The sequence below is a fragment of the Quercus lobata genome, chromosome 2 (assembly GCF_001633185.2).
Source record: "Quercus lobata isolate SW786 chromosome 2, ValleyOak3.0 Primary Assembly, whole genome shotgun sequence".
In the NCBI taxonomy this organism is placed as follows: domain Eukaryota; kingdom Viridiplantae; phylum Streptophyta; class Magnoliopsida; order Fagales; family Fagaceae; genus Quercus; species Quercus lobata.
This window is the reverse complement of record NC_044905.1, coordinates 49443252-49458618: the sequence shown is the minus strand read 5'-3', so window position 1 is coordinate 49458618 and position 15367 is coordinate 49443252. Positions and strand designations below refer to the sequence as shown.

General features: G+C 36.2%; 1 protein-coding gene across 28 annotated transcripts; it reads left to right on the top strand.

Moving 5' to 3' along the window:
• Positions 1–1052: 1052 nt before the first annotated feature.
• LOC115975751 (putative disease resistance RPP13-like protein 1) lies at positions 1053–12342 on the top strand. 28 transcript variants are annotated; one of them, XM_031096700.1, is made up of 12 exons: positions 1053–2646; positions 2683–5437; positions 5572–5607; positions 5870–6022; positions 6471–7658; positions 7793–7873; positions 8089–8191; positions 8657–8768; positions 8916–9058; positions 9350–9785; positions 10616–11416; positions 11651–12342. In XM_031096700.1, exons 1-2 carry the CDS (start codon positions 1343–1345, stop codon positions 2873–2875), a joined length of 1497 nt encoding a protein of 498 aa, XP_030952560.1. In that variant the 5' UTR covers positions 1053–1342; the 3' UTR covers positions 2876–5437; positions 5572–5607; positions 5870–6022; positions 6471–7658; positions 7793–7873; positions 8089–8191; positions 8657–8768; positions 8916–9058; positions 9350–9785; positions 10616–11416; positions 11651–12342. The 28 variants fall into 28 exon arrangements, with proteins under 28 accessions (XP_030952560.1, XP_030952558.1, XP_030952557.1 ...); XM_031096698.1 differs by having other exon boundaries at positions 1055–5437; positions 6471–7223; positions 7312–7367; XM_031096697.1 differs by having other exon boundaries at positions 1055–5437; positions 6471–7223; positions 7312–7371.
• The last annotated feature ends 3025 nt before the right edge of the window (positions 12343–15367 follow it).

Below are 15367 nucleotides of genomic sequence, written 5' to 3'. Positions count from 1 at the left end.
CATGTTTTTAAGTGTATATATTAAACACCCCTTTAAACTTCATGGGCCTGAATTTAGTTTAACATAAAGTACTATGTGTTCTAACTTTGATGAAAGTAGCCGAAACTCCTTTAAAATAGTGCTTTCATTATGCCCTGGTCCTTTACAAACGGCACTGCCGTTCTTGCAGCCATGGCTTCCATGTGATCAATGCATGGTTGGTGGCTAGCTCATCAGTGCAACCATTTTTTCTTCTTTTATCTCAGATAATTATTCCAAGATCAGTCTCATCAGTTCTACAAAAGAGGGCTCCATAAATTTTTATTTTTATTTTTATTTTTCATTTGATGAAGGGCTCCATCAAATTGGAGCACTTGAATGTTGAATCTTGATTTTAGATGCCACCTTACACAAAGTATGGTTTAATTATAATCTAATTGAATATATAAATAGATTATATTTAATTGAATATATAAATAGATTATATTATATAGATTTATGGTAAACAGCGGTTAAGATTCCGTATATCCACTAATGTAAAATTGTAAAGTACTTTGAAACTTCCTACCGACATGGCGACATTAATCAATTGAGTTCCTTTGGCGCGATTACATATGAAATCAAAAGTCGACAAAAATCTTGAGCACAGCACCAAAGGAATAACCAAATTAAAACTGTCAATCTTGGCTTGTTTCGTTTTGTATCTTTCTGACTTTGAATATTTTCTTCTACTGAGAAGGGAAAAAAAAAAAAAAAAAATTCATTGTTTTCTTGAACTTTCCCAGAACATAGTAATCGAGTTTAAACTTGAGCTTGAATTTAGTTGAATATAAATAAGTATTTTCTTGAATCGGGTTCAAATAATTTATAATCAATCTATGTTCGACCATGTGCTTCTTGAATTTACTTTTATTTTTTATGAAATACAATAAATTTATTTAATTTTTATAAATTTTAAACATATTAGGAAAATTACTAATTTGATATCATGATCATTGGCATCATTATTATCTTATTAAATTGGAGCATTTGAATTTTTATTTTAGATGCCACTTATACACAAAAGTATATTGTAATCATTTGAAAATTCCTACCGACATTAACTTTGAGTTCCTTTGGCTGGATTTCAAAAGTCATGAGCAGAGCCCCACCCAATGAATAAAGCAACCAATTCCTGGCGTGTTTCGTTTTGTATCTTTCTCGCTTTGTATCAAGCTTTATGTAATAATTTCTGAACACTTGTTTTCTTTAACTTTTCACAGAACATAATAACTCTCTTCATTCCCAAGTTCCATCTCAACTTTCTGTGGTGTCTCTCTGGTTACTTCATTTCCCATATTTCTCTCATTTCCACAAGTGAACCATGTCAATTGTCGCGGAGGTTGTCGCGGGGGCTGCTTTATCCGCTTTCTTTGATAAGCTGTTTGACAAGTTTAGCTCCTCTGATTTGTTGAAGACCTTTCGGAAAGAGAATTTTGACGCTGATCTCAAGAAGTGGGAGAGCATGTTGCTGAAAATTCAGTTAGTTCTGGATGACGCAGAAGAGAAGCAGTTGACAAGCAGGTTGGTGAAGATCTGGCTGGATGAGCTGGAAGACTTGGCTTATGATGTGGACGACATCTTGGACGAGTTTGCTACTGAAGCTCTACGACGTCAGCTGAACCCAGAACCCAAAAGTGATTTTGTTAAGCAGATGAGGTCCAAGATTGAAGGTATTGATAGAAGACTGCAAGAAATAGTGGAAGAGAAGAAAGATCTGGAGTTGAGAGAAAATACTGGGAGAAGGACTATAACAAAAACATCAAGGCCGCCCTCAACTTCTCTGGTGAATGAAAGTCGTACTTATGGTAGAGACGAAGATAAAATGAAGATTGTCAAGTTGTTGCTCGAATCAAGTGATGCTCAACTCTCTGTGATTCCCATAGTTGGTATGGGTGGGCTGGGGAAGACGACTCTTGCCCAGCTAGTCTACAAAGACGATGAAGTGAGCCGTCATTTTCAGTTGAAAGCCTGGGTTTGCGTGTCTGAAGATTTTGACAATCTAAGGTTGACTAAAGAAATTCTACACTCTACTTCTGAATCTTGGACTGAACTGTGCAAGCCTTTCGAATTTGGGGCTCAAGGAAGTAAGATTGTTGTCACAACTCGGAATGATGATGTTTCATCAATAATGGGAACTACTCCACCGTACAAGTTGAAAGAGTTGTCACGTGATGCTTGTTTACGTGTATTTACCCACCACGCGTTAGATGCAACAGATTTTAGTGAGTATCCAGAACTTAAAAAATATGGTCAAGAAATTGTAGATAGGTGCAAGGGAGCACCTTTGGCAGCAAAAGCACTTGGCGGCCTTTTACGCAGTAAACACGATCCTTGTGAGTGGGAAGATGTGTTAAATAGCAAGATCTGGGATATTCCTGAAGATAAAAGTAGTATTTTTTCCGTTCTTAGATTGAGCTACAACTATCTTCCTTCTCATTTAAAGAGGTGCTTTGCCTATTGTTCACTGTTTCCAAAGGACTACGAATTTCAGGAGAGAGAGCTAGTCTTGTTATGGATGGCAGAAGGTTTGATTCAAGAAACAAAAGCAAAGAAGCCAATGGAAGATCTTGGTGGTGATTATTTTCGTGATCTACTCAATAGATCATTTTTTCAACAATCAAGCAGTTACGAATCACTATCATTTTTTCAACAATCAAGCAGTTATGAATCACTCTTTGTCATGCATGACCTTATGAATGATTTAGCTATGTGGGCAGCGGGAGACTTGTGCTGTAGGTTGGAGGATCAATTGGGTGGTAGTAAGCAATTTGAAATTTCTACAAAGGTACGACATTTTCTTATATTGAACATTCAAACGATTGCATCCATAAGTTTAATGAAGATGTGCATTTAAGGACCTTCCTGTCGCTACCATTATATAACCAAGATGGCTTAACAAATTTTGATGTTAGATATTGTTCGTTTCCACAATTAAGATGCTTAAGGGTATTATCTTTAAGTGGAAATGATATCTTTGAGCTACCAAGTTCAATTGGTGATCTGAAACATCTAAGATACCTCAACCTTTCTTATACTAAGATTGCAATTCTACCAGAATCAACAAGTTCATTGTACAACCTACAAACATTGATATTGAAAGGTTGTGACTATCTCACAAAATTACCAGAACAAATTGAAAATTTGGTCAATCTTCGACATCTCAATATAACAGATGCAAAATCAATTAGAGAGATGCCAGCTGGAATAGCAAAATTAAAGAGCTTATGGACGCTATCTAATTTTGTTGTGGGGAAAGATAAGATAGTAGACTTGATGAATTTGGAATTTCTTCAGGGAACACTTTGCATTTCCCACTTGGAGAACATGCTTGATGCCAATAATGCAAGAAAGGTCAATTTAAAAGGTAAGAAGAATTTGGATACATTGGTGATGAAATGGGATGATGATTTACAAGATGCAAGAATTGCGGCAGATATTCTTGACACGCTACAACCTCATGGAACGATGAAAACACTTTCCATTGACGGTTATGTTGGTGCAAAATTCCCAACTTGGTTAGGAGATCCTTCTTTTTCTAATATGGTGGACCTAAGGATTGAGAGGTGTGGAAAATGCATGTTCTTACCTGCCTTTGGGCAACTACCGTCTCTTAAGCGCCTTATTATTAAGAGAATGGATGGGGTCCGGAGTGTCGGTCTTGAGTTTTATGGGGAACATTGCAAGCAACCATTTCGATCCTTTGTGAAACTTTGCTTTGAGGATATGCATGAATGGCAAGATTGGAGTCCTTGCAACCAAGACTTCCCTTGCTTGCATGAGCTTTCTATCTCTATGTGCCCCAAATTGCAAGGAAAATTGCCCCATCATCTCCCGTCATTGGAAAAACTTTCCATTAATGCATGTGAGCATTTGGTTGTTTCAATTCCAAGCTTTTCAATGCTTCAAGAAGTAATAATTGTGAGATGTAAAGAGGTTGTGCATAAGTCTGTGAAAGTAAGGAACTGACATCTTTGTATCAAGATGGGCCTGTAACAATCAATATCAAGTCGTGCCAGAGTCTTGAAAACATCATGTTGAAGTCTACATTAAGGAAACTAAAAATTCAAGACTGTAGTGCTTTGGAATCCTTGCAATTTGTGATGGATGAGGGAGGGGCTTCTTCAACTTCTTCTTTATTGATGAATGAGGAGAATCTTAGCTGCATTGGAAACAACAATGCATCTCTTCTTGGGCACTTGGAAATTTCTAATTGTCCATCCCTAAAATGCATATCAACAATAGTCGACCTAGCTACCATGCTTAAACGCCTTGATATTAAAGAATGCCCAAATCTAACATCTTTATCATCGAGAGACACGTTACCTACCACCCTTAAAGTCCTTAGGCTAGTGGATTGTCCAAAACTGGAGTTGGACAAGTTAAACAAGGATATTTTACTTGAACATCTTTTAATTGATGGTTGTGAAAAGCTTAGGTGCTTATCGAATAGCCTACACGAACTGTGTCACCTCAAAGAGATTGATATATACAAGTGTAATAGTATTATCTCTTTAGGAGATTTGCTCCCCACCAACTTGGAAAGTCTTGAAATCAAATACTGTGAGAAACTGGAGGCCTTGTCGAACAACATAAACAACCACTGTCACCTCAAAGAGATTGATATATTCAGGTGTAATAGTCTTATCTCTTTAGGATATTTGCTCCCCACCAACTTGAGAAGTCTTAAAATCAAAGACTGTGAGAAACTGGAGGCCTTGCCGAACAACATAAACAACCACTGTCACCTCAAAGAGATTGATATATTCAGGTGTAATAGTCTTGTCTCTTTAGGATATTTGCTCCCCACCAACTTGAGAAGTCTTAAAATCAGAGACTGTGAGAAACTGGAGGCCTTGCCGAACAACATACACAACCTCAACTTTCTGCAAGATTTATCAATATGTGACTGTCCAAGTATCATATCCTTTCCGGAAGAGGGTTTCCCCACCAACCTTAGACAGCTTTGGTTGTCAGGGGCGAATCTCTGTAAGCAAGTATTTGAGTTCGGACTGCACAGACTCACGTCGCTTACATATCTCTCGATTGCTAATGGAATTATGGATTCGTTTCCAGAAGAGGAAGATGGGAAGACGATGTTGATGTTGCCTACATCTCTCACTACCCTGAGGTTTTATAAGTTTCCAAATTTGTTATTCCTCTCCTGGAAGTTCTTTCAAAACCTCTCTGCACTTAAAGAAATTTCCATTGGTGCGTGCCCTAAACTCGCATATCTCTCAGAGAAGTGTTTTCCTCCTTCGCTTCAGCGATTTCATATTTATGGTTGTCCTGTGCTAAAACAAAACTGCGAGAAAGAGATAGGGATAATGTGGTCAAAGATTGCCAACAGCCCTTGGGTTGAATTGATGGCCTGAAGCAGCAGAAATAATTTTGCAAAAGAGAGAGATCTTCCTTCCAGGTACAACGTTATTTCGTTTCATAATATTTCAGTTACAAGAATTTTTACGATTATACAATAAAATCCTCTCTGTTTGTGTATTTAAACAACATGATTTTAAAAATTCAGACCCTAACCCAAGCTAATTCTTGCAGTGTTGCAGTAGAGGCTAGCTTCAAAACTTGGAGGAGGTATGTAAATTTTGGCCCGTATATGTTCAATTTTTTTTTCCTTCTTTTAACAATTGAACTTCTGGCACCTTGAATTTTTCATACGTCTCTTATACTTGTAAGTTATTTGAATTATATGAAACCTTTATTCCTAACGGCATATAGCTGTTCGATGAAATGCCTGAAATAGATATTGTATTGTAAAATTTGAGAACCTTTAAAAATTAAGGATCCCATTTGCACAACAGGATGATTATTGTACCATGTAATGTGATGATTGCAGGTTACATATCATGTTGAGGAACAATGATAGGTGGATATGCACATAATGGCAGGATGGCTTTTTATAAATATGATGCCTGAGCAGCATGTCATTTTAACCAGAGATCATGCTTTGCACAGATGATCAAATTCTTACATGTGTTGCAGATGGCAGGTATTTCATAATATAAGTCTGATCAAGTACTCAATCTACATTAGCCAAAAATAAATTTTCATGTAGTATTAGAAAATATTTACATGTACAAGCCAGCCAATTAGGACAAAAGAAGAACAAACTTTTTTTTTAATCAACAGTTACTGTTAGTTCAAAGAGCCCTCTAATAAATCACACTTTTTTCATTGGTTCCAAAGCAATTTTGGCGTGCAATAAAATATCATAGTTTCATTGTAATGTGAACAGACCTTATATTAGAATGAAATAAACTAACTTGATCATTCCAATAACTAATGTTGATCTTTACCATTTCATTAGTTTGAATCAGATCTCACTATCAGATTTGAATTTATTGAATCAAATTCCAGTAATAATTGGCTCTTAGTTTGGATGGAGAGATCCTCCATAGATGCTTGCATTTTTTCTTATGTTATTCTTGTTATTGTAGCCACTCCTTGTAAATTCAGGAATGTGACCATGTGGTCATGATCAAAAAGAAAAGGCTGGGAATCATTCTCTAAGAAGCTGTAAACCTACTGTGTGCAATTGGATACAATTTGGTGATTGTCAGGAGTGGCAAGTGTTGATCTTTGGTGGAGGTGGTGGGTTTGGAGCAGATAAGGTGCGAGCTTTGTCGGACAATTTGTGAAGCCTTATACTATGTACTTGTGAAAGGTGTGGCAGCTGCACTTGTACTCACGAATATGTATGGGGTTTACAGCCTTTGTTGTGGATTGAAAACATGAAGCTGTGAGATACATGCTGTTAACATATTGTTGTGTTGTGTTCCTAATCTTCTAAGCCTTGGTTTCATCAAGCTGTTGTCAATGCTGTGATAGTGCTTGATTATAGTAAGAAAATGGAGCAGCTTTGTAGGGAGGCTTACTTGTTAAAGAAGGACCAAGTTATCAAGCTGAGGGAAGTGTTGACAAGGATGGAAACTTCTGGTTATGCAGGATGTGATAAGAGATGAAGTTGGAAAGGTTCATGCTTGTTTTGCAAGGACAGAATGGGTAATGCTGTTACTGCTGGATTCTTTAGCTGTGAAAAAAATTCCAAATCCACTGCCTTCCTCCTCCTATTGAGACAAGCTCTGTGGCCTTGAAGCATATAAGAATTCAAAGTGTTTTTGTGCTCTCAACCGGCAAATAGCTGGAAAAACTTTTTGAAAACAGACAAAATCAAGACTGGTTGAGTGCAGGTGTTATTGGTGACCTTCAAAGTCTATTAACCAGTGTAAGAAATGTTGGCTCTAATAGGATTGATCCCAGAATTTTTTGTCATGTCAGGCACTATGCAAAGATGACATCAAACTGCTATATGAATATCTTTTGGTCCTCTGCTGGTAGGTAGGGGCTCTATTTTGGTCCTGTCTGTATTGAACCTTTTGCTGTGCTTGTGTCCTGTCTCCTTTTTATCTAACTAATGTTTTGTGTTGTGCCTAATCAAAGTTACTAGTTTGCACTATATAGTAAGGAATGTGGTTGACGTGCAACCAGTTTGACCAATTTGTTGGAAGATTTTTTTTTGAAACCTTAGTTTTAGGCTCAGTAATCAAACAATCTTGGCTTAAAAAATCATTCAGACTGCAGTACACATTGTGCTTGAAATCGCAGCTTTTCTTTCAACTACTATGGTGAGCTCGGTAATTTACTATATAGTTAGACCATCAATATATTTTTACCCTTCTAAATTTTTCTTAGTAGTGTTAGCACAGAAATTTCAGTGTTTGATTTGTTTATCTAACTCGAATTCATTTCAAGTTTTCAGGTACTCTTTGATGATGGATGGTTGCATTCATGACGGGCTAATTAGTAATACCCAACAGTACATTGATTTGTTGGATTCTAGGTGAGATGATCACATTAGCTGAATTTGGGGATCTGGTAAAAATAATAAAAACATTTTTTCATAGCTTCTCATTATTGTTAACTCAGAAGGCTAACTGGAATACTGAATTTTGATCAATAAGGAAGACACAAATTGAATCTCTCCATGGGATGATGGGTTTAATTTTGATTTTTTTTTTTTTTTTCAAACTTCTTAGAGTTCATGTTCATTTTCAGCAATTTCACAAAAGACCTATGAAAGAAAGGCGAGAAGGAGAATAGAGGTGTGCTCTGTAATTGACAAACATTCCTCTCAGTTTGCACGTTCAGCCATGTTCAGGTTATTAATAGTTTCATCTTTTTTTACTTATGATCGATCTTGACGAATTTTGAGGCATAGATTATAGTATTATACCCTTCCACTACACTACCTGAGCCATCAATTATAACTTATTTATTAGTTCATTGAGTTAACCTATATTATTAGGAGGTACTTTTCTGCATTTTTTTCTTTTAATGAAACAAAACAGCTTATTAGTAAGGATACATTCCCTAACACGAGAATGAGATATAATTTTGAGAAAAAAAAAGAGAGAGAAATTATATCATGGTGAATGTACAGAGTTGTCCCAAAGACTAATTATATGATAGATACGAGTGTTAGATAGGAATGAAAAACTTTGGCTTCATATTTCTATTTCTTTAATGTGGATTGGAAGGGTCATTATAACCCAACATGGATTTTTGTAAATTTTACTAAAGCAAGATGATAGTTGTCACTGAATTTTTCATTGAAAATTTTCAGGAATGTTTTTCATTGGTTGTACTGTTTAAAGGAGGCCAACCTGTTAATCATATATGTGCTAAACCAGTGAGAACATGGAAACAATAATATTTGAACTCAGTTTGCAAGTCTGGTAATCACAAATATTTTCCTTATCTTCTTTTCATGTTTAAGTATATATATGCCTCAAATCAAAAAAAAAAAAAAAAAAAAAAAAAATATATATGCCTTTGTCTGCTTGTTCTGCCTGTTTCCTTATTGGTCTCGGTGAATAGTACAGTGCGTCCACTTCCTCGCTAAATGATTTGATCTTGAAGTCGTCCACAGGCATCTGCAATTCCAATATGAGACAATTGGAAGAAAAAGTACCATAAGGCAGTAAATGCTCTCTTCATTTTTGTGTGGATTCCCTGCCCCTTAGTTGTACGTATCATAAACTCACTTGTAATAGAATTGGGAGGAACATTCAAAGCACCTATGCAAACTTTACCAACTTGTCTCTCTGATATATATATATATATATATATATATTAAAAATCCACCGTTATTTGCTATCACAATATTGTAGTTAAAGAATTTGTTGATGTAGAATGCTAAATCCGCCAAAATACCCAAAATGAATGAAAAAAATCCTCTTCTTTCCTCCATGTGTGTAATTAGACAATGTGACTTTTAAATCTAGAACCTTAACCTCTTATTTTCTAATTCTTGCAGTGGGGCAGTAGAGGCTAGCTTCTGAACTCCTAAGAGCTTTTCTTGAATTTCAAAACTTGGAGATATGTAAAATTTTGGATTATGTTATGTACGCTCATTTTTCTTCTTCTCCTTTTTCCCTCTTAACAATTGAACTTATGGCACTGTATTTTTGGCTCATCAACATCTCTTATGGTTTATGAATTATTTGAATTGTGTGAACCTCTTATACCTAAGGACATGTAGCTGTTTGATGAAATTCCTAAAGGAGATGTTTTATCTTGGAATTTGAATGATTGTAGATTATATATCATATTGTGGAAGACGATGATTAGTGGAAATGCACAAAATGACAGGATAGCTTTTTAATAAGATGCCTGAGCAGAATGTTATTTTTACCGAAGATCGTGCTTTGCAAGGATATTCAAGCGTTGTCACCTGTGCTATAGATGGGCAGGTATTTCATTTGTTCCAAATCACCGTCACCCCACCATTCCTTAACTTACGCTGATTTTTTTTTTAAATATTTTTTAGATAGTTGTTGTATGATGAATAAGGAAGCAGGACACTCTTGGTTATACAAATTTGACGATTGCTCACATTGTTTTCGTTTAATCTCAATTTAATCTCATTTCTCAAATTGTTTTCGTTTGCTCTTAATAATAATAATTTTCCTTCTTTTGTGAACTCTGGACATTTATAATTACAACATTTCGTTCATTTTAGCTGATACATGCTCAGATTTTTGCAAGTGGAGAGCAAACTACATTTCTTGTCAAACATCAGGGACAAGCTTATAAGTTTCCTATTGAGCCTAGGAGTCCCCATATATTTCAGCTCGTAATTTTAGCTGAGACTTGCACATATTCTGGAATGGAGTGCAAACTACTTTAATTGTTGATAATGTAGTCACATATGGAGGCTTTCCAATAGAGAATGAATTCTTTGCTCCATCAATCAGTTCCTTGACTCTACTTGTTTTTGCCAATTATCCTAAACTTTTTAAAATTAGATGACCAATTGATCTCCAGCATGGTATGCTAATGGACAGTTGTAAATGGAAGTCCCTTGGCATTTTTGCATTGTGCTTTTTAGGGGATCTCTACTTTTTAATCTAATCAATATCTGTTATAGTTTGTTTTTGAAATAAAGTTTTTTCTTTTTATAATAAATTTAAAACTTGATCAATAAGGAAGACACATTGATTGAGTATGCTCTTTGGGATACTAGTATAATTTTCATTGTGTGTGTGTGTTTTCCCCTTTCTGAGCTCATGACCATTTTCAGGGATTTCACAATGGAAATATGGAAAGAGGGCCAGAAGGAGAGGGGAGGTTGGACCGTAATTCACAAATATTCTTCTCAGTGTGTACCTGCCCTCTTATGTAAAGCTGATTCCACTTCATGTTGTTTACTATTATCACTTATTTGTATTTATGATCCTTCTTTACTTGGTTAATTCTTCAGCCACAGATTAAAACCTTCCCACTATACTGCCATATATGTAACCTACTTCATAACTCCATTCAATAAACATATACTGAAAGGAGGGCTTTTCGGCAGCTACTAAATGAAAGAAAAATGCATTTTAGTAAGGCGTAGTTTCCCAAAGCTATGTATAAAATTGAAAAACAATACTCAAGAACCTGAATATGCAGAGTTTCAGAAACAAACGCTAAGCATATGACAGATTTTAGTTTTAGACAGAAAATGGGAAACTTTCTACATATTTCTTGTTTGAACTAAATTTTAGTTAATTTTGGTACTGCGGTTGATTCACCTGATTATATTCCAGTGGAAAGAACCTTCCATGCTATTATATGAACTTTAGAAGTAAAAATTCATGGCTGATGGTAGCTCTTGTTGAATACTCAAGGCATATCTTATTTGCTGACTGTTTAATTTTTTCTTTTTCCATTTCTTTTCTGTTTTATTTTTCGATGTTCCTCTCCACTGGCCATTCTATGGACTGCTCGGCATTGTGGCACAGTCTCCAGAGGAATTAAAGAGCAATGGGAGGAGGCATTCTGGTCTGACAGAGCCAAAAACCTAATCGACTTTTCCACCCGTGTTTATGTAAATAAAAATGTAAGTGCCCCTTTCTTGACCTTGTTCATCTTTTGAAACACCATCAAGTTAGAGATAACTTATTGAAATTTTTGTTGAATTCATTTTTTTTTTTTTTTTTTTTCATTTTCAAAGTTTTGTCTCTTTAGTTTAGTGTATGCTATAGTACCTTCTTTCCCATAAATATAACATAGCAGTATTGTATTAAAAACCAAGACTCATAGTTGTAACTTAATTTTCGTTGTAAACTTTCAGGCAAGTTTTTCATAGGTAATTCGACCTGAAGGATGCAAACCAGTTGTTGACCCAAAGTTTTATCTCTACGGATGATGATCCTTTTTCTTCTGCTATTCATGCTATTATAGCCACTCTGTGTGCTATTTCGAAATGCTGGAATATGGGACACGTTTGGAGGGAAGGTTGTCATGCTTCTCATGCTCTTAACTATTACTGTCACATGATCAAGATCTGTCAAGAAGCAATGGTTGGGAATCATTTTAATGAGAACCTCCTATGTGCAATTGGATATGATTTGTAGATTGTTGGGCATGGCAAGTGGGAGTTAATACCAAAAGAAAGAGTTGCTGGTGAGGTGTAGGCTTTGTCAGACAATTCAGAAACCTTATCTTATGTACATATGAAAGGTGTGCACTGCACTTGTAGTTATTAGTAGCCTCTGAGGTTTGCAGCTTTTGTTGTGGAAGTGGGAGAGACAAGATGTTAAAGAAGACATCGCTTTGCTGCGTATGCGATTTTTAAGCTATAGTTTCGTTAAGCCCCTAGTCAAATGCCCACTAATTCTTGGCTTGCCAATTCTACATCTTCATTTTTTCTGCTATAGCCTAGTCCTCTTTGTAATGTGACTTTTATGTTAAACATCATATGTACCATTGAGGTATTTTTAAGCTGTTTTTTGACTTCGTCTAAAAGAAAGCAAGCTTACCAGTTTACAAAATATAGTTAAGGATGCAGTTGACTTGCCTCCAGTTTGACCAATGTGTTGAAATTTGTTCTTTGAAATTTTGTCTCAACCATCAAAAAATCTTGCCTTAAAATATCATTTGGACTGCATCAGACATTGTGCTTGAAATTATAACTTTAAGATCTACCATCTTTTGGACTGTAATTTACTATTCTTAAGACCATCATCATTATTTTCAAAATTTTTCTAGACAGTGAAAGCGCATAAATTTTAGCCTTTACTATGTAGTTTTATCCAACTCAATTTCATTTCAAAATTTTTCTAGACAGAGAACCTGAAATGATCTCTTGCTGAATATGCAGAGTTTTTTCAAAACAAACTCTGGTTATAGGATATATATAAAATCTAGCTAGGAATGGGGAACTTTGGCTTCATATTTCTACTTGTTTGATCTAAATCTATGTTCATTTCAATATGGTGAGATGCTTCACCTTATTTTATTTAAGTGGAAATAAAATTTATTTGATGCGGGAGATGCAAGAAAATTATTATTTAGTATTATTTATGTTTGTTAGTCAATTGTATTTTTATGTTTTAGGTCCTATTGTTATTAGTATTTTAATTTAGAAGCAAGGGTATTTTTGTAGTAAGGCAATTAGGGTTTCCTAGCCAATTAGAATTAGGGTTTAGTAATCCTTTATAAGTAACCTATTGTACTCCTTGAGGAGGGAGTTGATATTTTGATGAATGAAAACAATGGTCGTTTGGTCTTTCTTTGGTCTGTCTAGGTCTACCCTAGGTGTTGACTCTTAGTGGTTTCCTTGCTTGGTGCTGATTCCAAGCAAGGCCTAGGTGCTGACTCCTAGGTCATATCATTTATTTTTCCGTTATTTCAGTTTTATTCTAGTTGTCTTGCATCAGTTTTGGTAACAGAGCAAACTTCCGGTCCATACAACACAACCTTAGACAACCAATAGAAAGCAAAACCATCAAATATGTCAGTACCTTTCAAATATTTGCCCCATGAGATCTTGAACAGGCCCAAACCAGCCTTGGCAATTCGTGTATACCCCGCAGCCCCACGAGTTTATCATCCCCAAGCCAACAGAAAAGCCAGTGATGCATCCCAAGCCGGTGACCACCATCTGTGCCCGCCTCTGATCACAGAACCCACAACCCACAAACCAAAAAAAAAACCACGTCAAGACCCATCGGAAGCCTCGACTCACCACCGTTGAGATTGACCCACTAGCCGTCGAAACCCATAGACCAGCACTTAGCCGCCGTTGACCCATCAGCCACCGCTGTCGACACCATCTTCACCTTCAACTACCACCGCTGAGGACGTCGACCACCACCGATGCCAAGACCCAAGACATCGTGCCACCACTCCTCTACGATTCAAGCCGCCGCTGTCTTCCCCGTCTTCGCGCCGCCACAACCGTCGATCCCAAGCACTGCGTCCATCACCGAGCCTCTTTTCAGTTTAGAGAATGTTGTCTCTTTTAGTTTCTATGGTTTCCTTTTTTTAAAAGTCTGTCCTGTAGTTTGCGTTCTTTTTAAGTCTATTGTTTGCTTTCTTTAAGTCTGTAGTTCCTTCAGTCTAGCAGAGTATTTTATTATTTTGCAAAAAAAAAAAAAAAAAAAAAAAAAAAAAAAAAAAGAAAAAAAAAAGACCAAGTAGAGTCCAAGCCCGTGACAGACTAGTCCAAGCCCAGTTCCAGCACTACCTGTCCAGAGAACATCACAGCAGCCCAGGTTCTTGTTCGAACTCCAAACTATTTTTTGTCGCACTATTTTAGAGAATCATGGAAATATTAGAAGCACCTTATTTTGATGGTTATGAAGCTTATCCACGAGATTTTGTCAACTGGATGAATGGGATGGAGCAATTCTTTGAGCAAGCAAATTTTGCAAATAACATAAAGGTTAGGTATGCCAAGTCGAAGTTAATAGGTAAAGCACAGAGGTTTTGGGAGAATCTTGAACATTTCCGTTATATGGATTATGAACCTGCCATTACTGTGTGGGAAGATATGAAAGAAAAGCTTTGTGATGAGTATTTGTCACCATACTATCGAGCTAAGTATCTACCCCAATCTTAGTGTGGTACTTTTCAAGTTGAAGCAAATGCGATGAATCCTCATCCTCATCCAATATCTTGTCCTCAGCGCACTTTTGAACAATCTACCAAGGACTTATCTACCAGAAAAGTAATGGAATTAACTGTAAAGCTCATGAAAGAGATTCAAGACAGGGTTACTCATATGAAGCAAATGAAGACTAAACCCGATTCAATTGGGAAACCAAGGATAATTGATCACAATGAACTTATTGCTGCCCCCATAGAAGACAACATTGATGGTGATATCTTGGTCGTGGAGAATCCTCCAGCAACACCAAAGCCTAATGTTGACATAGACGTACATGCCTCAACAAGTGTTGCTTTAACAAGCGTGTAAGGAAATGAATCTATTGAAGAATAGCAAGGTGAAAAGATGGCGCCTAAAGAGAGTATTATGTTAGAGGGTGCACATGATGTGAAAGTTGAAGTTGTTGAAACCCTCCACAGTCCTTGAAGATCTACATCTTGGTGAAGTAGAAGAGGTTAAAACCACAGTGCTTCCTATGGTTCATAAGGTTCAATAAGAGATTATACTGATTCCACACATTGATTTTGTTATTCCAAATAAGTTTGATGTTGTGGAATTCAAGGTTTTCGTTTTCCCTGTGCTCCCTAAGGTGATTTCAGACTTGAAGCAAGTGTTATTTATCAGCATCCTAATCCTTAAATGTTTTAAAACTCGAGGTCGAGTTTTCTCCAACCAGAGGAGAATGATGCGAGAGATGCAAGAAAATTATTATTTAGTATTATTTATGTTTGTTAGTCAATTGTATTTTTATGTTTTAGGTCCTATTAGTTTATTGGGTTATTAGTATTTTAATTTAGAAGCAAGGGTATTTTTGTAATAAGGCAATTAGGGTTTCCTAGCAATTAGAACTAGGGTTTAGTAATCCTTTATAAGCAATCTATTGTACTCCTTGAGGAG

Excerpts from the sequence above, each read along its gene's own strand:
- LOC115975751 (XM_031096699.1), top strand. The coding sequence starts at position 1,343 with ATGTCAATTGTCGCGGAGGTTGTCGCGGGGGCTGCTTTATCCGCTTTC.